This window comes from Dermochelys coriacea, chromosome 5 (genome assembly GCF_009764565.3).
Source record: "Dermochelys coriacea isolate rDerCor1 chromosome 5, rDerCor1.pri.v4, whole genome shotgun sequence".
In the NCBI taxonomy this organism is placed as follows: Eukaryota; Metazoa; Chordata; order Testudines; family Dermochelyidae; genus Dermochelys; species Dermochelys coriacea.
In genome coordinates this window covers 48,583,610-48,608,232 of record NC_050072.1, presented here as the reverse complement: position 1 = coordinate 48,608,232, position 24,623 = coordinate 48,583,610, and the positions used below count along the sequence as shown (strand labels likewise).

General features: G+C 42.0%; 2 protein-coding genes across 15 annotated transcripts in view; one reads left to right on the top strand and one right to left on the bottom strand.

Annotated features, from left to right (window-relative positions):
* Window positions 1-13,727, bottom strand: part of CERT1 (ceramide transporter 1) — a 160,650-nt gene extending 146,923 nt beyond the window's left edge. For 3 of the 7 annotated variants that reach the window (XM_038402054.2, XM_043515239.1, XM_038402058.2), the window contains exons 1-2: window positions 13,101-13,545; window positions 8,594-8,728 (exon numbers count right to left, since the gene is read on the bottom strand). In XM_038402054.2, coding sequence (XP_038257982.1) covers window positions 8,594-8,728; window positions 13,101-13,196 — 231 coding nt within the window. In that variant the 5' untranslated portion in view covers window positions 13,197-13,545. Of the gene's footprint in view, window positions 1-8,593; window positions 8,729-13,100 lie in introns of those variants that run through there. The other 4 variants (XM_038402056.2, XM_043515237.1, XM_043515241.1 and 1 more) reach the window with 3 other exon arrangements.
* An 18-nt stretch (window positions 13,728-13,745) lies between these two features.
* The window catches only part of POLK (DNA polymerase kappa), a 72,415-nt gene continuing 61,537 nt past the window's right edge, over window positions 13,746-24,623 (top strand). For 3 of the 8 annotated variants that reach the window (XM_038402030.2, XM_038402029.2, XM_038402025.2), the window contains exon 1: window positions 13,746-13,854. The gene's annotated coding sequence lies outside the window, so the exon portion shown is untranslated. Of the gene's footprint in view, window positions 13,855-14,165; window positions 14,272-17,337; window positions 17,405-24,623 lie in introns of those variants that run through there. The other 5 variants (XM_038402026.2, XM_043515235.1, XM_043515234.1 and 2 more) reach the window with 4 other exon arrangements.

Below are 24,623 nucleotides of genomic sequence, written 5' to 3'. Positions count from 1 at the left end.
CTGGAGCTTAATGCATGAGCTTCTACTGCATGAGCTAAAAGACACATCTCTCTTACCCGGTCTAATTGGGAACTTCAGTGTGCATGGTTGCAACACACACTTAGGAAAAACTTTCTATATTTGTAATAGCTTTATTAAGACAGTGAAGTGAGAAAACAAAATGAGCTGAGCATCCATGTACTCGCAGCAACTCCTGCGGAACAATCTTCCCCCACACAATCATCACTATCACCAGTGGTCATTATCCAAACATCTCCCAAGGCATGCAGGCTGGGATACAGATTTTATAATGTGTTACACTGACACCACTTCACCCAATACATATTCAATTGGAATTTCAGCCCCTTTTCCCTATTTCCTACTAATGTTGGGGTATCCCTCTTCCACAGGCTATTAATCTTTTACATATGCATTCATTAGTTACCATGGCTTTTTCATGGTCTGCTGATGTCCTTGTTTTAAAACATCCTAAATTTGTATAGACTAGCATCTTGGGGTAACCCGTCAGCCGTTTGGTCATTACAGCATTCTGTCTTGTGATCTATGTTTACTCTTGGTTCGCTACTTATGCTAGGGCTTTTGGGCCTTATGCCTTCATTAGTTTAGCTACACTGTTGTTTTACAGGCCTTGTGTACGGTATGTTCATTGCATTAGGGCCTTAAACTTATACCTATGCACCTACAGGCTACACATTTAATACAGTAAGTGACCAATTTTGGAAGTCGCTCCTCAGATTTTGCCAACCAAGTGCCTAATTTCTTTGGTAGACATAAGACATTTACAATTTAATGGGAAAATTTCACATGGGGTCTAGGTTGCAAAGATGACTTGAAAGTTTCTTCAAAAAAATTAAACTTGCAAGTATTTTTGTATTTTGCTATTAAATATACCTGTATATTTTAAATTGTTAGCTTCTTAGGCACAACTATTTGTTTTGGACAGCCCAGAGCAAACTGTCAGCACTTCAACAACAGTTTTAATAGTTTGTCCTTCCCAGCCCAGCTTCTGCTGCATCCTACAAGTAATAATTTCTAGTATTTAGCAAACCATAAATTATGAAAATGAATACAAATTCACAGATTCAGCAGATGGGAGGGAGGGATAGCTCAGTGGTTTGAGCATTGGCCTGCTAAACCCAGGGTTGTGAGTTCAATCCTTGAGGGGGCCATTTGGGATCTGAGGCAAAAATTGGGGATTGGTCCTGCTTTGAGCAGGGGGTTGGACTAGATAACCTCCTGAGGTCCCTTCCAACCCTGATATTCTATGATTCTATGAATTAAGGAGTAGAAGAACGTGTGTGAGGAGCAAGCCTTACTAACAGCTTTAATAGTTATGCAACGATCAGGATGTTAAGTATAAATTGGACGCTGAAAGAGCATGGGTGAAGAGTGTTCCATAACAAAAATCCTTTGGCCTACAGCAACCAGGAGGATGACGTACATTTCTGATGTATAACATGTCTAGCCTGAATGTCATGTGTTCTGACAAAGACTGCTGGTACCAAAATATTCTGATTCAGAACATTTCAGTCAAATTTAATATTTAAATTTCAATAAAAAGCTAATGTGAAAATAAAAAGGAAACAAAGTAACACTGATAGCAAATTTCTTAGGAGTCCCAGTCATGGCCCACTACACAAGTGCTATGATAATACATGTATTTATTGTAGGTAAGTATTGGTCATAATAAACAATTTTGGCCCATTTAGTACTAAACCATATCCCTCACTTTAGAAGAGGTTTTAACACAGCTGAAGTCAAAACGACGCAATATTGAGAGAAATAGCTTTTCTCTTGAAGGATACTAACTGCAGTCAGTCCAAAATATGTACTTTTTTTTTTTTACACTATACAATTTATCATTAATTCCTTGTCTGAATTGTAGAGTAACTGTTTATTACAATAATGTGTTTGTAATTAAAAAACATTCTAAAATAGAATGATTCTAAGTATTTGTGGATTGGGATTACTTGTCCAACATAATCTGGATCAGTGTCAGTTATTTTTCACTCTTTACTTAGGAATTAGTTTAATTACTACTATTGAAAGGAATCCCTCTCCATATCAATGCTATCCAAAGAAAGCAGACTTTTTTTTTCTTTCCAAGCACATCACCCAAAAATGTAGTTAGCTAATTAAAGGACCATAATCAATTTAAAATACTCAGTTCTCCAAACACCTACTTACTATAGCTACTAGTAACACTTAAGCACAGTAATTCAAACATAAAAACCATTTCTCATTTTCAGATTTTGTGCATAATGCCACTTTGCCCATTTCCTTATTGGGTAAAAGACTCAAATAGGAAAGAGAAACATTTTTAAAATAGGAAAATATGATTGTTAAAACAAAAATTGTCCAGAGCAGAGGCTCATGTAGAAAGCTCCACTTGCCCCAGTGACCCCAGCCCATCCTATCCTCAGATCTCCCTTGCTCCCACTCATCCCTTCCCTTACTTTTCTCTTTAACCTCTTTCCCCTGATAATACAAGCATGTTTTAGTTGCTCTCATCTTCAGAACCTACCCCGACCCCCACTTGCCTCTCCAACTAGTGTCCCATCTTCCTCTTATCTCTAAGGTCAATGTCTACAATCACTTCTCCAACTCTATTTTACACCCTCTCAAATCCGGAAATATCCATTTGGTTATTTAACATATGCCTTAAAATCTAGAAGTCCTAATCATCTTCTACATCAAATAAGCCTCAGAATCTAGTTAGTGATTTTACTGCTCCATTTCTAAATTAGTTCAGGGCCTCTGTTTAGTAAAGAGGCTGCGGAATAAATGTTGTACCAAATCAGGAAAAAATGAATTGTTTACTTAAATGCTAAATATTTGTTATAGGTTTTATAGGTTTATTTATAGTTTTTTTTGTTTGTTTTTTTAAACAAATTGAGTTGGAAAGGAGTTACTATTCTTTAGTGTAAATAGTATTTTTTTGTACACAAATCCACTACTTTGTTATCTGAACACACAGAATTGATCTATTCAAGTCTTTTCTATAAAACCCACCACTGTAGTAACTAAAGTCTAAATGATGGTTGCATTTAATTTAACTGGCTGACTGCACAAACTTAATCAAACCTACAAGTGGACAACAGTCATAAGTGTATATTTATATTTTAACTGGAATTTCTTTATTAGTAATATTGCTCATTCAGGAGTTCAGGATGTGCAAGTTGGAGAAAATTAATCCCAGATTCACTTAAGGGGCTATCTGGAAAGTTCATCCTTATTCATCGTTTAAATGCACTTATAAAATTGCTTAATTTCATCCTGAATAAATCCAGTAGCCCATTTTGAATTTCCCATTGTATACATTTTAAAATGAAATACAAAAAAAAAAAAAAAAAAAGACAACTTTAAGGAGATTAGAACTACGGATAAAGTCAAGTTTCCCTTTAAATTTTCAAACTTGAATTAATCCAAGTCCTGAAATTGTATTTTATAAAACAAGACTACTTAAAAAGAAAATGCATGTCAATCTAATTGTTGTTCCGAGCATATTTTTTGTTTAACAGTAGTTCTGACACCCAGGTTCTTATTTTCACTAGTAAAAAAGTAGAAATCAAGAGTTAAATTATATTTTCAGGTTGTAAAACATGGAGATCTCTGAAAGGGATTTCTCACAGGAAACTCATCTGTATGTGTTCAAATTGACAAAGTAGGACATCCTTTCTTACTGTTTAAAAAGCCAGTCTATTTAAAGAAGGATTTCACTGCCTCTTCCTATATTTCCTTTTAGCTTTCACCATTAGTTTCCAATAAACAGTGGTAACCAAGACCATACTGTAAATAATCCAGAAATAAATTAGGTCACGAAAAAGAAATCAGAAATGTTAGCTTGCTGAAAAACTTGAGTATTTACCAAGCCTGTAGAAAAAGTTGCTTTTGATAAGCATTAACAAATTAGACTTTAATGAAGAGGACATTGTCACCTATTCCAATCTCTTTGTATTCTTTGCAATACCAAATTATGCTGATTACTCATGTCCCAAAAGTGCAGTCACTGTAAATGTCTAAATCTAAAACATCTCTTTACAATACAGAAATATGACAACGAAATGTTACCAAAAACTCAAAATGGTCCTTGGTACTTATTCATTTACTTCAGTGTCCATCCATTTCACAATTTTCTTATTGGTTTGGTCACAACAATCTCAGTGTAAATTAAGCAAAAATTGAGAAAAATCTATACAACTGCATGAAAATTTACAGGTCTTGTTTGGTCTTCCAAATGGAAGACAACAGTTTTGCTACGATAGAATATAGGGATCACTGCTGATTAAAGCTGCATGATGTCACTGTTTTAATAAAGAAGCCCATTTGCAGTGAAGTTATAGATTTGGAGCAATGATACGGGGGGCAGTTCTTGCATGCATCAGTTACTTCTTGTAATAAAGTTTAGCAGTATATAACCATTAGAATAAGATTCTCTGAGGATTTCTCAAACATGACATTTTCCCAAATGTTTAGTCAAATCATCTATTCAGCTCCATGCTGAAGGGCTGTTCTGACAATGGGCATTTTTTTAATTCTGAAGGTTTTCAAAGAATTTTACAAGCTACATTATAAGAAACAACAGCAATTTTAGTAGTAATGCAATCTTTGCTACTAGAGCTAGGACTATAGTAATACTATACACATTCTGCTGAGCCATATGACCATTGAGAGCTGGTACTATGGAAATCTAACAGCAATTTGTCCTTCTTTTGCACATCAGCAGTGATGGCATGAAGCACAAAAACAACAGAGGCCTCCTGCAGAAGAGAACAGAAGTCTCCTGGTCAGTGTTCAAAGCAATAATGAGGCACAAGATCTAATCTGTAACCTACAGTTGTAGTTTTATTTTTTTTAATTAGACCTCAGCAGGGAGAGAGGGGTCAGCAGCTAGAAGGGACTGCTCAGGGAGTCTCCCGCCTCGGCAAGCAATGCTGGTTTGAGGAGGGCTGTTTCCCCACTATAAAGAGAACCAATACCAGCAAAAGCACTAGTAAACTCTATTCTATATGCTAGCATTGCTAGCATCTAGACGAGATAAGAGGGGGTGGGGGGGGAGAAGTGGCTCCCTTACAATCATGTTATCAGGTCTCATGGCTGGTATTGTGTCTCAGTAACCAGCACGCACAATATTATTGTTGTCCTAATACTGTAAGCTACAATGGAAGTATTGCCATAATTCTGGCTAGTTACTTTCTACCCTTAAAAGCTCACTGATCAATGAAATGTAGCCATTCTGAACAAGCAGCACTAAATAATCCTTTACAAGAAAGTAAAAAAAAAGTCTCCATTGAAACTGCAGGCAAGTTTTGAATATGCATAACTACCTAAATGTTAATTTGACCATCACATAGGAGAACCTGTACCTTTTCTTTCAAGAAAGCATCATGGAAGTTGTCCTTTAACAACAAATGTTTTATGTCTCATACCAAAGATATCACCTATTAGTATAGTGCCATCTAGCATCATACTGAGGCAGTTCTTTCAATATCAATTCAGAGGAAAGACTGTCGCACACTCCATTTCCTGCATTGTTGTTTGCCATTAAGAACTTGTACACAACTATTAACTATGCCTAACTTATGAGATCTGGAAAGATCACGAGACACTAGAGATAGGCTAAATTTAAAGCCTATTAGAGGTCTGTACAAGTAGATATTCCTAATAAAGATTCTCACTGCGTCAATTCAGTATCATCGCCAAACACTCATTGATAGTGAGAAGTCAAGACTTCCACTTTCCATTGATGCAATCATAGACCAGAGACACAGTAGAGAACAATTTCTGCTGATACAAGTCTTCTGCCCTTCTTCATCTATTTATCTTATCAGTTACTAATGTTTTTATATAGCATTTGAGTATAAATATACAAGCCAACTAGCTCTGTTGTGACAATTAAAAGGAAATCTGAGGGCCAACATTAAGATTTTCTTGTAGGTAGCTATTTATAGCTGATCACATTTTAGATTTCTTAATTTGATTGACATTCAGTTGCATTTTCTACCCTTATTGTGTTAAGAAACTCGTGACTGAAACGTAATTATAAATTTAAGTTATTGTCACCCACGTGCAACCTCAGTCTACTTTTTATGTAACAAGAATCCCTTAAGAATCCCAAAAATATTGTGCTCATCCAGTTCTAAAAGGCCTAGACATACTCTGATTACATTATTCCCATTATTTTATATTGATGAAACAAATTAGCCATACTATATTGTAATCGGAGTGTCATACTTCACTCAAGATCCATGTCACCTATGCTTAATCCACGCAAGCAGAAACTCTTAAAATATTACCCAGTATCCAAAATGAGAACCTACCAGTCCACTGCTTGGCCACCTTGCATAAGGAGGCATTTGAAAAGGCTTCTAACATCTATTCACATGTCTGAACTTGCCCACAGAACGTCTGTGAAACAAAATCCGGTTTGGAGGCTCATTCAGCTAACTAGTCTATGCTTTCCTCAATAATTCAGGGTTAAAGCATCTGCGTGCTGACTTGCTACTAACCAGAACAAGTGGGAAGCACTTTCTAGAGTACTGGGGCCTAAGCCAACAATTTCTGAATAAGCTTTGATTTAAAGAATTTTTAGCCCTTGATAGTATCAGAGTACACTTCTTTAACATTTGGAAAGTTAACTGACGCAACAGTTTTCCTGAGCTCCTAGTGCCTACATTAACATTCATAGCTTTGCCTGCCATCAGCAGCATGACATTAACAGGACTCTGGTCAGTTTTGCTGAAGCCCTTCAGAATTCAAAAGCCAAAATAGTGGAACTCAAGAATCATATCAATTTTATAATCCTGATAAAACTGAGCAACAGGTACAGTCACTTAAGTTATTTGAGGAGATGTACTCCCTACCAACAAAAATGGAGTAGCAGAATTCTTCCCCACTCTTCCTTACCATGTTCAAGAGGTTCCGAGAGGGGGCAAAATGGTGAAGAGTCATGACCTTTACTTTTAGCAGCTAAGAAGCTGTAGATGGCGAGGGGAAACGGAGAGCTTCTTCTGCCTTCCAGCAGCTGTATGCATGCATGTTGACCTTCAAGTTTAGACACCTATTAGCCAGCAGATGTGGAAGATTCCAACTTCCCTTTTTGCTGGACCCTGCTTTAAGAACTCTAATAGAAATCTCAGTACTATCCGCCACAGAAGCTAGATTTCACACTGCTAGGGATGGGCCTTGCTTCTCAACAAGGCATTCTACCTAGAGCTCTCTAAGGCCACCTCCCTGCCACTACCCCCACTTCATGCCTACCACTAGCTATCATATTTGCCGTTTTGACTAGTAAGTGTCAGGTAAATTTTTTAAGACCTGACCTGGCCTTAATTAGTGCATTCAAAGTATATCCAGTAAAGGATAATTTGTACAGCCCACTGTTGTGCACCATATGCTCCTTAGTGGGTCAGAACAAGGTACCCATTTTTTAAAAAAGCTTGAAGTATAGCATAATGTTATTTTTAACAATCATTTTAGATTATGGATGTTTGTAACTGCTAAACATCCAAAAGGAAAAAGGTCTTATTTTTTTCAAATCTACCTTTCAAAATTAGTAGTTTCTATAGCTAATCCAATCAAATACATTCAAACTGCAGCTTTTGTGACAGGAATATTTATAAGTAGTAAAATTCTCACCTCATTCCCATTTTACAACTATAAAAACCAAACACATTCTGGTTTTTGGGCTTGCAGAAAGTTTAAGCATTGCTGCTTTTGTCCAATTATATACTACAAAACACTATTGGTATTTCCCATATCACATAACTCACTCAAAGGATGACAAATATTCAACTGAACCCATCAAACGTTATCCTTGCAAAGTTGTTGCACATTTTGTAGCTCTCTATATAGTATTAGACCACGTGAAACCATATGATAATATTCCTAAAGCTAAAAAAAACCACAGTTTCCAGGCTTGCTGGAGCTGTTTCACTTTTTTGAATTCTATTCCATTAGGATTCTAGACACTGTAATATCTGAGTTCCTTCCAAGGGTTCAATTAAGAAGCGTGATTAACATTCATCATACATATTCTCATCCTTTTGACAGGGGAGAAGTGTACACAGTAAAGTGTTCTGGACTTTATAATTTAATATTTCTACATTTACATGAATGGACATGGGCAGGCATACACACACAGCGCTATATTTATGTTAGAGAAGACAAGGTCCCAGAAACATCTTGCACTTGGAGCAGACGTTGATTAGGTTTGTGATGGGGCCTACTCCCCATGGGAGTTCATTCCACAGGCTTGGGTCAACTCCCAAGAAAACTGTCTACTGCACAGATGACCTTTACTATTATTGTAGAATATCCTGTTGTGTCAGGAGTGAAGTCAATCATGATCTCCATCCTAGACTGCATATTTATTCTTTATTATCTTACATATGTTCCCTGCTTGGTTGCAAACATATTGCTTTTAAACCACTAATAAAAGATGACATACCATCATAAAGTTCATTTTCCTTAGCCATTTACACCAAGCATTTTGTCCATAAATGTAAAAAAAAAAAAAAAAAAAAAAAAAAAAAAAAAAATCTATAAAGGTCTAGTGAAACATGAAAGACATCAACTTTGAGATAGTGCTTACCGTAATAACAGCCTTGCTCAGACAAATTGAGCCCCTGCAGCCATACTCAGTTTCATCTTCAGATTTGTAGTAACTTAGAGTGTTGTTTTTCAAAACTACCCATCGGTCCTGCCACCCATGAATGTAGTTGGTCCACTGTAGAGAACAAAGAAATACATCTCAAAAGGCTGAGCAAGGTCTGAAAATATTAAAAATACTGATAAGAGAAGATACCTTGTTTGAAAAACTTTCTAGTTTTTAAATAATGAAATTTAATAAGCACAGTTCTCCCCAAATGATGGATTTGCTATCCCCTTGATCAGAACTCTCAACATTTTTCGTCAACCATTTGTATTGCACAGTACCTTAAGCCAATTTTGCTTCAGTAACAATAAGACTAAAATTATGCAAAAAGAAAAGGAGTACTTGTGGCACCTTAGAGACTAACAAATTTATTAGAGCATAAGCTTTCGTGAGCTACAGCTCACTTCATCGTTTCATCGGGTTTCCCATTGTTTCATGTTCTCTGTGTGTGTGTGTGTGTGTGTGTGTATAAATCTCTCCTCTGTTTTTTCCACCAAATGCATCCGATGAAGTGAGCTGTATCTCACGAAAGCTTATGCTCTAATAAATTTGTTAGTCTCTAAGGTGCCACAAGTACTCCTTTTCTTTTTGCGAATACAGACTAACACGGCTGCTACTCAAACTAAAATTATGTTGTCTGTAAAAGCGGTATCACACCCAACTAAAACAAAATGTTCTTAACAATTAAGTGCGCTGATGCAGAAAGAAGTCTAGTGAAAAATTAGAAATATTGATTGGTAAAAAAATATAGGTTTTATCTTTTTTAGGCTTAGAAGTTAATCTTTTGGTTTTAACGTTGCTAAACTTTCCATTTAAGTAAAACAGAAGGTGAGCTTTCATAAGAACTGTTTCCATAAGATAAAGATACGGTTTTAAAAGAGTCTCATTCTCTAGCTCATATAAAGATTCATTTATACAAGGTGCTTCCTTATTCCCCCTTCACAGCAATATAAATACAGAAATACAGTTCTGTAGATTAAAAAAAACAACAACACTATTTTCACACTAGTAACTTAACAATTGCCAAAGTCTCAAAGTCACTTTTGGGTACTAACACTGTATACCCTGACTCATTAGCTGCAGATTACCAAGATACTTGTATATCCTGCTATTAACCAGATTTGTCCAATAATGCCACAATTGTTTACGACATCGCATTCACGACAATGGAATTCTGTATTTAATACATTAACGACAATGCATCATACATTGCTCATACTTCCAAACAAAAAAAACCTTAACTCACTGAATGAAGATTTGATCCTCGATGTATTTTGTATGTCTGATATCTATCATCATGTCTGGACTATACGATCTGTGTAAGTCTTACATGGTAACAATCTGTAAAACCCATGTCTGTTACGTACAGCATTGGGCACACGCTTTGGCATTCAAGTTCTCTCTAAATTATTCGGCTCAAAAGCAACAACCAGTTAGAAGAGGATATACTACTTAACGAGCAATAATGGGAAAGTGAGTACAAAAATGTTGTTCGTAAAATTGTTCTTAAATGTTTAGTAGATCATGATAGTGGTTCTAAAATGAAAATTCTCACTGAAACAAGATGAGGAAATACTGAAAAATATTTTATGTTTCTTTCATTATAAGAGGAGGATTCTTTCATTATAAGGCAGGAGAATGGGAAAAGGGAAGAGAGTCATTCCTCCACTAACACAAGTTAGATGGTACATTTGAACAGCTTTTATTAATTAGAATCTTGTGCTTATGCCATTGGTCTGTTGCTCTGGAAAAAGGTCCCAAATTCACCATTATGTCTTCAACCTAATACTGGACAGAAGAAAAGATCTCTGGTAAAGAAAATTCTAACTGTTTGAACAAGTGAATTTATTTACTTGTGACACAAACTAAAAAGTTTGATACATCTGAAAATCTTTCCTAGTTTGTATCCACCTTTAAGTGATGAATACACACATTGTAAAAAGTGCTTTTCAAATGGTTAAAATTTCTAATCAGTAGGACAATGCATGGGAAAATTTAGGCATTCAATACATTTAAAAATTAAAACAAAAAACAAACAAAAACTTAAAATGTAGCTTCTTTTCCCCTTACTTGTGGAATAATGAGGGCTTATCTAGACTGAGAAAAGACCCAAAATAGCTATTCCGCACTAGCTCCTCGTGTGGATACTCTTCTTTGACACAAAGTGCTTTTGTGGTGCTTACGTTCAAGCATTCTTAGTACAGAACCAGAGTGACCACAAGAGGGTAGTGCAGAATAGCTATTGCACTTTAAATTAACATCTTCACTATTTTGCACTAATTTCCCCATGAACTTCCTCTCTAGACAAGACATAAGCTCAGGCTTTTCCCTCCTGCAAAAAGGATAAAATCCTGAGCACCTAAGACACCACAGGCAATGCAACCTTTTATTACTGGTTTGGAGTCTTGTTTTTAAAAAGCTTTTTTTTAATATTTAATTTCTATTTGCCGACAAAACACTATTATGCAATAATTTCAGTTAAACTCATTTGCCTTGCAGGTATTACAGAAGACATTAATTAAGCAGCAAAGAAATTAAAGTTGGACAGTCACTCATAATACCTTACAGCAGGTTCACTGCAACAGGTTTTATCATATTTCACAATTCAGATTATTTTTCATTATGTGTTTTCACTTGGAGGTTAACAGAAAAGACAATAGCTGTAATACAAGTATAAGTACTACAAACAAAACTCAAAATTGCACATAGTGCATGTATAATAAGACACAAATGTCTGGGAAACACCTTGGGATTTAGCATACACGATAACCCACCATTAAGATCTAGAATACAATTTTTAGACTCCATTTCATTTGCCAATATTAAAATGGATGGCATACTACAAACAAATACCAGATCATTTCTACTTAATGATCTGGATCACCTAAAAAGGAGGCAATATTGCAGAAATCTCAGGCAATAAACCACATTTCCAAACCAAATCATCATGTAAAAAACCTACTGTAACATACCTCCTGTCCCTCTCCAGCATCAGATACGATACCCTGCAGATCAGTGTGCCAAGGCCTGCCACCTCTCCTCAACATTGCCCCCCTCTATGAGCTCAAACATTTTTTTAATGGGAAAGAGTTCATAAACAGAGTCCTACTCTCACAAAAACAGTACCATAGGTTTTTCAGTATACAGGGGATGTTCACAGGTCATGGGATACAGAGATCATGCATTCAGCTCTGGCTTAAACCCCTCCTCGCAGTGTAAAGTGACAGAGAGATGCAAGAACAACATTTTAATTCTCTGGATATTTGGGTATATATTGAGAAGCTACTTTCTGCTACCGAAATTGTTCACTCAGAATATTTAGTCTTTAAAACACTCCTTAAAACTGAATTCCCTAACCTCATCTCACACATGTCAAACTGATTTATTAAATTTACAGTAATGCAAAGGGAGGAATAGGTTTAATCCTTCCCCACCCCCAAACATAAACAAAAAAAGTTTTTTTTAAGCAATCATCCCCGCAATTTTCCCTTGTTCCCCACCCTTCACCCGGATCTCCCGCTGCAAGGGTATTTTATTGCACTGTTTTGAGGCTGGGACTAAAGATCATGCCACTCCTCTTTGACGTATCCCTATTGATTGGAAGCGATTTGTATGTGCACATTACATGCTGCTACTTCCTGCAAAAAAGTCTTGGCAAGAAAAAAAAAAGCAGCATTTCCTTTCCAATCCCCAAAACTCTCCCTCTTCCCCATACAGGCTCAGCGTCAGGTATCAATACAACCTAGCCCGCAACGCACACAACCTAGAATAGGATTGCCAGGCTCCAGTCAAAAACCCGATGAATGGAGATGCCCTCGCTGCCAGCACTCACATTCTGCATGAGAATTATTCTAGTTACAGACCCTGCTGTCCCAAAATTTACACTTGGGGAGGGTGAGTCAGAGGGTGGGGTGCAAAGTGGGGGGGATCGAGAAAAAAGGGACAAGGGGGCGCTCGTTCATGCCGAGGATGCCTCCTCATTTAGGAGGGGAAGGAAGCTAGGAGAGACTCCCCCATTCGTTTGGAGGATGGATTTTAAGACCGTCTCCACCAGGACGGGCTCCCCGCCCCGCCTAGTTTACAGGAAGGAGGGCGCTCAGCTTCTCCCGGAGAGACGGGGGAGAGCTGGGAGTACTGCGGGGGTTCCTCTCGCAGCAGGGCGGGCTGGAAGGGACGGCCTCGCGGTGTGTGCGGGCCGTTAGAGCCCCTCCCGCGGGCTGGGAGTGGATGTTTTGCTGCGAGTGACTCATTGCCAGGCTCCCCTAGGTCATGCGGCCGCTGCCCCAGCCAAGCCAGAGCCCTGTCTCCGCAGGCGGGTAACCGGGCGAGACAGGGGATCCTAGCCCGATTCTGCCGGGCAGCGCGGGGGTGCGCACGGTGCCCACCCGCCGGGAAGGAGGAGGCTCCGAGTCCCCCAGGTGGTGCGGGGGAAGGGGCTGCTCACCTTGCTGAGGACCCCGCAGAGCTCAACAGGCGGCCCGGACTCGGTCTCGGGATCCTCCTCGGAGCCGGAAGAATTCCAGCTCTGGTTGTCCGACATGGAGACGCCGCCCGCAGCCACCTCCGAGCAGGGAAACAGCGAGCAGCCCCCGCCCACAGCCGCCTCTTCCTGCCTTGGGGACGGGAGCGACGGCCGGGTGGGCTCTACCTGGGCGACACCTCTCGGCTCCCGGGGGTGGGGGTGGGGGGGCGCCAGCCGCGCCTGTCCTCTCTGCAGCTGCCGGGGCCGCGGCTCCGTGACTCGACTCTCCGTCTCCGCCCTCAGTGCAGCGCCGCGGCCCCGACGCACAGCGAGAGCCACAGTGCAAGAGACGAGTGCCTGTCTCCGCTCAGAGCGCCACCGCAGCTGCCGCTGCCGCCGCCGCCGCCATCTTCCTCCAGCCAGGAGCTCGCTCTCTGCTATTATTTACCAACTCCCCGCAGCCCCACTTTGGAGGGGAGCGCATGGCTTGCTGGGAATTGTAGTCTGGAGGGAGGGGCACGATGCAGGGCGGGTCTGATGGCGCGATGCATCATGGGAATGCCACGGGTGGGGGGGAATGATGCACTCGTGGAGCACTGCATCCTGGGAGTTGTAGTCTAGGGCGGGGGAAGGTCTCCGCTTTTGATTTGGAAGATAAGGACAGCCATTTTGGTTCGGTTGTGTGTCTTCTAATTACGGCCTCCCCCCCCAAGTCCTCTTGCCAGCGCCCGCCCAGGTGCGTAGCTGCGGCTTCACTTCGGTTAAGGCAATAGGGAGGCTGGTCTGTACCCTGACCTGTCACCCGCTCTTTCCTCTAGCCCCAGTCGGACGGGCGGGAGCGGGTTCCTCTTCCCAGGTAGGGCAGGAAGGAGGCAAATCGTCCCTCCCCCCACCCCCGCCCCCGCGTCCTCATCCTCCCCACTGCGGCTGTCAGTTGAGGCTGGCTTCCCTCCCTTCCCCCCGGCGTGGCCCTTCGGGGAACAGGCTCGGTGTTTCCTCCAGTTACAGACGTTTCCCTTAACCAATATGGAGGCGGGGGGAGGGAGGCAATGAGAACACAAGGCGGGGGGAGCAGGGAAGTTAGATGCCGCCGGCTCTGAGCTGAGCGACAGAGCAGGGGGAGCTCGGAAGTGATGCTTCTTCCCATCCACAGGTAAAACATGCCGCGCCTAGCCGCAGCGTCCTCCCGTCCTTTTCGTGGGGTCGCTACAGAAGGGGCTGGGACTCACGCGGGTCACTGAGGAGCTGAGACAGAAAGAGGGAAACCAGCAGCAGCCAAATCACCCTCTGCCCAGTTCCCGCCTCCGCTCCAGACTGAGCGAGAGAGACTTGGGGGCAGTAGGTGTGGGGGGAAAGGCCATTCGCAGCACTGTCCCCTCCCTACTCAAAATAAATGTGCTAACCTCTGAACTGCATAGTGGTTTTGAACGAAATCCTTTCTGCACCTATGTGTGACTCTGACAGTCTGCTTTTCTGGCATGACAGGGCATGTCTGCACTGCACACTAGGGCTATGTCTACATTAGCATGTTTGTCCATATAACTTATGTCATGGGGGGGTGAAAAACACACCCCTGAGTGACATAAGTACACTGACAGAAACGCTGGTGTGAGCAGCGCTATGTGGACAGGAGATGCTCTTCTACCAACATAGCTACCGTCACTCGTTAAGAGTGGTTTAATTATGTTGACAGGAGAGTTCTCTCCCAGTCCCATCAGCATACATGGGCGATCTTACAGCCATGCAGCTGCACCAGTACAGCTGTGCCACTGTAAACTCTTTAGTGTAGACATGGCCTTAGCCTAGGCTCTGACTCTGGTTTGAACCCAATCCCTGCCTCCCCTTCCATCCACACACACATCAGTCAGATTCAAGTCAGCAAGCACTCAGGACCTAGGTCCTAGGATCCTTCGTGGGGAAATAGGGGGTATGTCAAGAGCCCAAGTCCTGTTGTGAGACTGGTCCAAGTCCTATTATTTTGCAGTATGGATGCAGGTCAAGCTGCGGACCCGAGTCAGAAGGTCTGCATAGTGCAGGATAGTTCCGTGACAGCTGGTTCCAGGAATTGTAAATCAAGTTGTATGATACAGTGTGGAAGCTTGGGGAACACCACATCCACAAGTCCAGATCCAACAAACCCATGTTTAATATGTAGTGTAGAGATACCTTCAAGGTTTAATTGCATATAGTGCAGTAGGCCCCAAACTTTTTATGTCATGCTCCCCCCAGCTATAATGTAATCTGTCCACGCCCCATGGGAGCTGTGGCTGGGGCTGCATCCAGGAACCGGGCAACGGTCAGGGACCGAAGCTGTGGCTGGGACTGCAGCCGGGAGCAGCAACCTGGGGCCAGGACTGGGCTGTGTTTGGGGCTGTAGCTGGGGGTGGGGCCAGATCAGAGTTGGGGGTAGATGGGGCTGGGTCATGCTCCCTCCCCACCCACTGTGGGGATTGGCCTGGGCTCCACTCTGCCCTGCCCCGAACATTCTTCTGTACCCCCATAGCGGGGCATGCCCCACAGTTTGGGGATCACTGATATAGTGGTTTAGTTTCATTTTGATTATCTTGCTACAAAAAGGAGGCAAATTGTATGTTGGTGGAACATTATTATAAACTTGGCACTCAAAAAAGAAAGTCATGCCTTATATTTGTTTCAGAGTAGCAGCGGTGTTAGTCTGTATTTGCAAAAAGAAAAGGAGTACTTGTGGCACCTTAGAGACTAACAAATTTATTTGAGCATAAGCTTTTGTGAGCTACAGCTCACAAATATTTGTGTAATCAATGTAGTAAACTTTAGCTACATAATATTGTACAGTGCAGAGAACAAAATGACAAGGATTTGTGATTTTTTTTGTTGGTTTTCAAAATCACTTATGAATAAGTAGTGTAGGGGCAGGCCTACACGACAAATTTACATTGGTATAGCTGCACTGATGCAGCTGCGCTGCTATAGCGTGTATGGTGAAGACATTCTAAGATGACAGAAGAGAGCTCTCCTGTCAGCTTAATAACTCCATTTCTGTGAGAGATGGTAGCTATGTCGGCAGGAGACATTCTCCCACTGATGTAGTGCTGCCTACACGGGAGGGTGGATGGATGTTAAGGTTGGTATAACTGCTTTGCTCAGGCATGAAGATTTTTCACATCCCGGAGAGACATAGTTATACCGATATAAGTTTATAGTGTAGACCTGGCCTAAATATAAAGAAGAAAGGGGTTAACAAAACATATACTATAAACAGAAACTGAGTACCAAAAATAGAAATACTTCCAGGTTGCCAAAACTGACAGAAAAACATATCCTCATTCAAGCAAGTTTTACATCTAACGTAAAATTGTGCATTTAATGAATCATACTGGCAAACATTATTTTAACACCTTACAGGCAGAGGTTCAAATAAACAAAATTTTAAAAAAGAAAGGGTTAAGACTGAAAGTGTGTTTGATTTGAGTCCAGTTTCTTTTTTACATTGGCTTTTTTTTTTAAAGTCCACCTTCAGAAACACCCCAGTGTTACAATGTCTGGCCTTTCCACAGCCATATAACCCTTTATCCTTTCTGACTAAAAAACTGTAAACATATAAAGCTTTTATTCACACTTTTACCTATAACTCACCCCCTCCATGATTTATCCTGGTCCTCTGCATTCTTCTGTGTGCCTTTTCCTGATTCCTTGTAACTATCTCCATGCCCAATCTAATCCTATCACATCTTTTTAATGTCTCTTGTTCTGCCATCTCCAGGTCCTGTGCTCCTATGTGTCTCCCAGTGCTTTACGCTCCTTTCCAGACACTCCCATACCTTTTTCTTCCAGGCACCCTTTTATTTTTCTTGGTATCCTTATCCTCTTTTTCATGCTCCATCTTAGTCCCCTGTGCAGCCTTGTTCGTGCCACCCTCAGTGTGCTACACTCTCTCATGGCTTTTCTGGTCCCCAGCACTCACTTTCCATGTCTTACTTCCCTTTGCCCCCCACCCCTGTTTCATGCCCCTTCTGTGCTCCTCCTCCAGAACCCCCATTTTTAGACCAGGGTCCATGTGACCTCTTAGTTCCCTACCCCAATCTCTGTTCCTTCTGGTCTCCTAGATATAAGTTGTGGGGAGCTTAAAAACTAGTTTTATAATGGGAAACTAGCATCAATCTAAACTGTGGAGTAACTACTGCTCCATAATTATGATGTATTGAGTAAAATACAAGAAAATAAAATACAAAAATAGCGGATCAGATGCAGATACAAATTTTGTATCTGCACAGGGCTCTAGTGATCATGATTTATCTTTAAAAAGAGTAAGTTTTAAATGTATGAATGATTGGTTCACTCACTTTTTCTCCACTGCTTCTATCTTTCCCTTATTTTCCCATTACTGTCCCCAGTTTCCCTATGTGGCTCTTGATCTTCTTTTTCCGAATCCTGCATAAACACAGATTGAGCTGGAGCCTTCAGGATCCTGTATTCTTTCAGAGACATCAATTTATAATTGTTCTTACATTTAAAACCATTTTAAAAGGCTGTCCTTCAAGTGTTTTTGTTTAAACAGTAAAATTTGGGTCTGATATTCCGATGAAGTGAGCTGTAGCTCACGAAAGCTTATGCTCAAATAAATTTGTTAGTCTCTAAGGTGCCACAAGTACTCCTTTTCTTTTTGCGAATACAGACTAACACGGCTGCTACTCTTAAACCACTTTTAATATTTTTGAAAATGTGATTTCTTTCCAGAACAATTGCATGTGATTTTCAGAAAAGAGAACACAATTTAGGAATTTTTTAAATGAAAAATGAAATATTTTAGAAGTTCTGTTGCTGAAAGAATATACAGAATATAAATGTACATTTTTCTGTAAAAATGAGATTGCAAGTGGCAGTACACCTTTTGGCATGCCCTTTGCTAGTGAATTTTGATCATGGCAATTTAAGTAAATTTTTCTGTCTATATTACAAATTGTTCAACATTTGTTTTCTGTGGTTCAGATATATTAAATAATATCGATAAGTATATCTGTATTCTGCAAACCAAGACAGTGCATTTCATTTGAAAAAATATTGTAATGCTACATAAAAATTGAGAGGAAAAATTGCAGATAACAAAACAATTCTTTGTCCTCAAAGTAAATTTAGAAATCTTCAAGCCAAACCAATTTTTCTAGCCAAAGTTGTAAAGGAGCTAAAAACTGAGTTTATAATGGGACCTGATTACAGCCTTATCTTGGAGAATTGATATGTATGTGGACAGCACTCAGTGGAGTTAAAAGAAAAGTAGTACTTGTGGCACCTTAGAGACTAACAAATAAAAGAAGTACTTGTGGCACCTTAGAGACTAACAAATTTATTTGTTAGTCTCTAAGGTGCCACAAGTGCTCCTTTTCTTTTTGCGAATACAGACTAACACCGCTGCTACTCTGAAACCTGTGATTATGCAAGGCAGTGGAATTAAAATAATTTAATAATAGGTGATAGCATAATCATTGACATTTTTTCTTTATTTTTTTGCTTGTTTGCTTTCAAATACTATGTTTCAGAAGAGACATGATTTCAGATATCTGTGAGGGGGCCTGATTATCAGAAAATACTGAGCCAACTGCTCTTTCAAAAATCAGGTCTCATTAAGATGTCTCAACTTCAGCACCCAAAATCACTAGTCTTGTCTGAAAATCAGCTGTATCAGCACATCACATCCTTGGCAATTTACAGTTTACAATTTTACAATACAAAATTGGGATAAAATACTTAAATTTCTCTCTTTACATTTTTCATTACTAGCTCTGTAAAACAAAGGCTACAAACATGTAACAATCTCCGCTCTTCATCTGAATGCATCAACAGCAAACCGAGGATGTTAAGTTTGTGTATGCATACATGCTACTGTCACTATCCATCAGTTCTTCCTGCCAGTTCTATTCTTGTAAATCAGCTGGGGATTGAAACTGACAAGAATCCTGTTCTCCAGGTTCTTCAGAAACCAGAGCTGTTGTAAATTTCAGACCCCTGTGGATCAAAAGAATGGAGCTTGTGACCCTGTGACCTCCATATTGGCATGTGTCTTTGTTTGTTTGTGGTTTAACACAGCTGATAGATGTTCCCCTTACAAAGATTAAACTGGTTTCAGAGTAGCAGCCGTGTTAGTCTGTATTCTCAAAAAGAAAAGGAGTACTTGTGGCACCTTAGAGACTAACAAATTTATTAGAGCATAAGCTTTCGTGAGCTACAGCTCACTTCATCGGATGCATTTGGTGGAAAAAACAGAGGAGAGATTTATATACACACACACACACACACACGGAGAACATGAAACAATGGGTTTATCATACACACTGTAAGGAGAGTGATCACTTAAGATAAGCCATCACCAACAGCAGGGGGGGGAAAGGAGGAAAACCTTTCATGGTGACAAGCAGGTAGGCTAATTCCAGCAGTTAACAAGAATATCAGAGGAACAGTGGGGGGTGGGGTGGGAGGGAGAAATACCATGGGGAAATAGTTTTACTTTGTGTAATGACTCATCCATTCCCAGTCTCTATTCAAGCCTAAGTTAATTGTATCCAGTTTGCAAATTAATTCCAATTCAGCAGTCTCTCGTTGGAGTCTGTTTTTGAAGCTTTTTTGTTGAAGTATAGCCACTCTTAGGTCTGTGATCGAGTGACCAGAGAGATTGAAGTGTTCTCCAACTGGTTTTTGAATGTTATAATTCTTGACGTCTGATTTGTGTCCATTCATTCTTTTACGTAGAGACTGTCCAGTTTGGCCAATGTACATGGCAGAGGGGCATTGCTGGCACATGATGGCATATATCACATTGGTAGATGCGCAGGTGAAGGAGCCTCTGATAGTGTGGCTGATGTGATTAGGCCCTATGATGGTATCCCCTGAATAGATATGTGGACAGAGTTGGCAACGGGCTTTGTTGCAAGGATAGGTTCCTGGGTTAGTGGTTCTGTTGTGTGGTGTGTGGTTGCTGGTGAGTATTTGCTTCAGATTGGGGGGCTGTCTGTAAGCAAGGACTGGTCTATCTCCCAAGATCTGAGAGAGCGATGGCTCGTCCTTCAGGATAGGTTGTAGATCCTTGATGATGCGTTGGAGGGGTTTTAGTTGGGGGCTGAAGGTGATGGCTAGTGGCGTTCTGTTGTTTTCTTTGTTGGGCCTGTCCTGTAGTAGGTGACTTCTGGGTACTCTTCTGGCTCTGTCAATCTGTTTCTTCACTTCAGCAGGTGGGTACTGTAGTTGTAGGAATGCATGATAGAGATCTTGTAGGTGTTTGTCTCTGTCTGAGGGGTTGGAGCAAATGCGGTTATATCGTAGCGCTTGGCTGTAGACAATGGATCGAGTGGTATGATCTGGATGAAAGCTAGAGGCATGTAGGTAGGAATAGCGGTCAGTAGGTTTCCGATATAGGGTGGTGTTTATGTGACCATCGCTTATTAGCACCGTAGTGTCCAGGAAGTGGATCTCTTGTGTGGACTGGTCCAGGCTGAGGTTGATGGTGGGATGGAAATTGTTGAAATCATGGTGGAATTCCTCAAGAGCTTCTTTTCCATGGGTCCAGATGATGAAGATGTCATCAATGTAGCGCAAGTAGAGTAGGGGCATTAGGGAACGAGAGCTGAGGAAGCGTTGTTCTAAGTCAGCCATAAAAATGTTGGCATACTGTGGGGCCATGCGGGTACCCATCGCAGTGCCGCTGATTTGAAGGTATACATTGTCACCAAATGTGAAATAGTTATGGGTCAGGACAAAGTCACAAAGTTCTGCCACCAGGTTAGCCGTGACAGTATCGGGGATACTGTTCCTGACGGCTTGTAGTCCATCTTTGTGTGGAATATTGGTGTAGAGGGCTTCTACATCCATAGTGGCTAGGATGGTGTTTTTAGGAAGATCACCAATGGACTGTAGTTTCCTCAGGAAATCGGTGGTGTCTCGAAGATAGCTGGGAGTGCTGGTAACGAAGGGCCTGAGGAGGGAGTCTACATAGCCAGACAATCCTGCTGTCAGGGTGCCAATGCCTGAGATGATGGGGCGTCCAGGATTTCCAGGTTTATGGATCTTGGGTAGCAGATAGAATACCCCAGGTCCTGGCTCCAGGGGTGTGTCTGTGCGGATTTGTTCTTGTGCTTTTTCAGGGAGTTTCTTGAGCAAATGCTGTAGTTTCTTTTGGTAACTCTCACTGGGATCAGAGGGTAATGGCTTGTAGAAAGTGGTGTTGGAGAGCTGCCTAGTAGCCTCTTGTTCATACTCTGACCTATTCATGATGACGACAGCACCTCCTTTGTCAGCCTTTTTGATTATGATGTCAGAGTTGTTTCTGAGGCTGTGGATGGCACTGTGTTCTGCATGGCTGAGGTTATGGGGTAAGCGATGCTGCTTTTCCACAATTTCAGCTCGTGCACGTCGGCGGAAGCAGTCTATGTAGAAATCCAGGCTGCTGTTTAATCCGTTAAATCCGCACAGACACACCCCTGGAGCCAGGACCTGGGGTATTCTATCTGCTACCCAAGATCCATAAACCTGGAAATCCTGGACGCCCCATCATCTCAGGCATTGGCACCCTGACAGCAGGATTGTCTGGCTATGTAGACTCCCTCCTCAGGCCCTTCGTTACCAGCACTCCCAGCTATCTTCGAGACACCACCGATTTCCTGAGGAAACTACAGTCCATTGGTGATCTTCCTAAAAACACCATCCTAGCCACTATGGATGTAGAAGCCCTCTACACCAATATTCCACACAAAGATGGACTACAAGCCGTCAGGAACAGTATCCCCGATACTGTCACGGCTAACCTGGTGGCAGAACTTTGTGACTTTGTCCTGACCCATAACTATTTCACATTTGGTGACAATGTATACCTTCAAATCAGCGGCACTGCGATGGGTACCCGCATGGCCCCACAGTATGCCAACATTTTTATGGCTGACTTAGAACAACGCTTCCTCAGCTCTCGTTCCCTAATGCCCCTACTCTACTTGCGCTACATTGATGACATCTTCATCATCTGGACCCATGGAAAAGAAGCTCTTGAGGCATTCCACCATGATTTCAACAATTTCCATCCCACCATCAACCTCAGCCTGGACCAGTCCACACAAGAGATCCACTTCCTGGACACTACGGTGCTAATAAGCGATGGTCACATAAACACCACCCTATATCGGAAACCTACTGACCGCTATTCCTACCTACATGCCTCTAGCTTTCATCCAGATCATACCACTCGATCCATTGTCTACAGCCAAGCGCTACGATATAACCGCATTTGCTCCAACCCCTCAGACAGAGACAAACACCTACAAGATCTCTATCATGCATTCCTACAACTACAGTACCCACCTGCTGAAGTGAAGAAACAGATTGACAGAGCCAGAAGAGTACCCAGAAGTCACCTACTACAGGACAGGCCCAACAAAGAAAACAACAGAACGCCACTAGCCATCACCTTCAGCCCCCAACTAAAACCCCTCCAACGCATCATCAAGGATCTACAACCTATCCTGAAGGACGAGCCATCGCTCTCTCAGATCTTGGGAGATAGACCAGTCCTTGCTTACAGACAGCCCCCCAATCTGAAGCAAATACTCACCAGCAACCACACACCACACAACAGAACCACTAACCCAGGAACCTATCCTTGCAACAAAGCCCGTTGCCAACTCTGTCCACATATCTATTCAGGGGATACCATCATAGGGCCTAATCACATCAGCCACACTATCAGAGGCTCCTTCACCTGCGCATCTACCAATGTGATATATGCCATCATGTGCCAGCAATGCCCCTCTGCCATGTACATTGGCCAAACTGGACAGTCTCTACGTAAAAGAATGAATGGACACAAATCAGACGTCAAGAATTATAACATTCAAAAACCAGTTGGAGAACACTTCAATCTCTCTGGTCACTCGATCACAGACCTAAGAGTGGCTATACTTCAACAAAAAAGCTTCAAAAACAGACTCCAACGAGAGACTGCTGAATTGGAATTAATTTGCAAACTGGATACAATTAACTTAGGCTTGAATAGAGACTGGGAATGGATGAGTCATTACACAAAGTAAAACTATTTCCCCATGGTATTTCTCCCTCCCACCCCACCCCCCACTGTTCCTCTGATATTCTTGTTAACTGCTGGAATTAGCCTACCTGCTTGTCACCATGAAAGGTTTTCCTCCTTCCCCCCCCTGCTGTTGGTGATGGCTTATCTTAAGTGATCACTCTCCTTACAGTGTGTATGATAAACCCATTGTTTCATGTTCTCTGTGTGTGTGTGTATATAAATCTCTCCTCTGTTTTTTCCACCAAATGCATCCGATGAAGTGAGCTGTAGCTCACGAAAGCTTATGCTCTAATAAATTTGTTAGTCTCTAAGGTGCCACAAGTACTCCTTTTCTTTTTAAAGATTAAACTATTTTTTAAAGGGCTTAAAGAGGAGGTTCATTTGAGCCTGTCAGCCAGTGTTCTTTTTGTACAGGAATCCTCAATAGCAAAGGGGGATATACATTAGGCGCATGGACATTAATCAGAGAGAAATCTGGAATACAGTGTTATTATTTTAGGTTAAAACAGTGGTCACCAATCTTTTTATGCACAAGGTCACTTTTTGAATTTAAGTGCAACCCAGGATCTACCCTGCCCCTTCCTGGAAGCCCCACCCCACTCACTCCATCCCCCTCCCTCCATTTCTTGCTCTCCCCCACCCTCACTCACTTTCACTGGACTGGGGCAGGGGATTGGGGTTTGGGAGGGGGTGCAGGCTATGGATTGGGGCCAAGGGGTTTGGGGTATGGGAGGAGGCTCCAAGCTGAGCCTGGGGCAGTGTGTTGGGATGCAGGAGGGGGTATGGGGTGCTGTCTCCGGGAAGGGGGTCAGGGCTGGGGCAAGGGGATCAGAGTGCTGACTCTGGGAGGGGGCTCAGAGCTGGGGTGGGAGTTTGGAGTGCAGGAGTAGGTTCAAGGTACAGGAAGGGGTATGGGGTGCTGGCTCAAGGAGGGGGCTCAGGGCTGGGGGTTGGGGTGCGGGCTCCCACCAGGCAGCATTTACCTCGGTCGGCTCCCAGTTGGCAGTGCAGCGGGACTAAGGCAGGCTCCCTGCCTGACCTGGCCCCATGCCACTCCTGGTAGGGGCCAATGCGCCCTTGTGGGGGGGCACAGCACGTGGCTCCATGCGCCACCCCTCTCTGCTCCCATTGGCCGCAGTTCCCCATTCCCAGCCAACGGGAGTTGCAGGGGCGGTGCTTGCAGAATCAGTTTGCAGAGACCCTTCCCCCTTTTGCCACACCAGGGCCGTGCTGGGGCGTGGGGCAGGCTGGGAGCCTGCCTTAGCAGCAACCCCAGTGGACTTTTAGCAACCACTGGGTTAAAATATACCTGTATACATCCAAATAAAGGATAAATCAAATACTGTAGTTTGAATTCAACAAAATGCTGGACTTGGCAGAATAACTTTCCAATACATAAGTTCTTAAGAAATATTTTAGTAGTATTGAACTTCCCTAACTCTGACTAACAGAAACGGATCTAT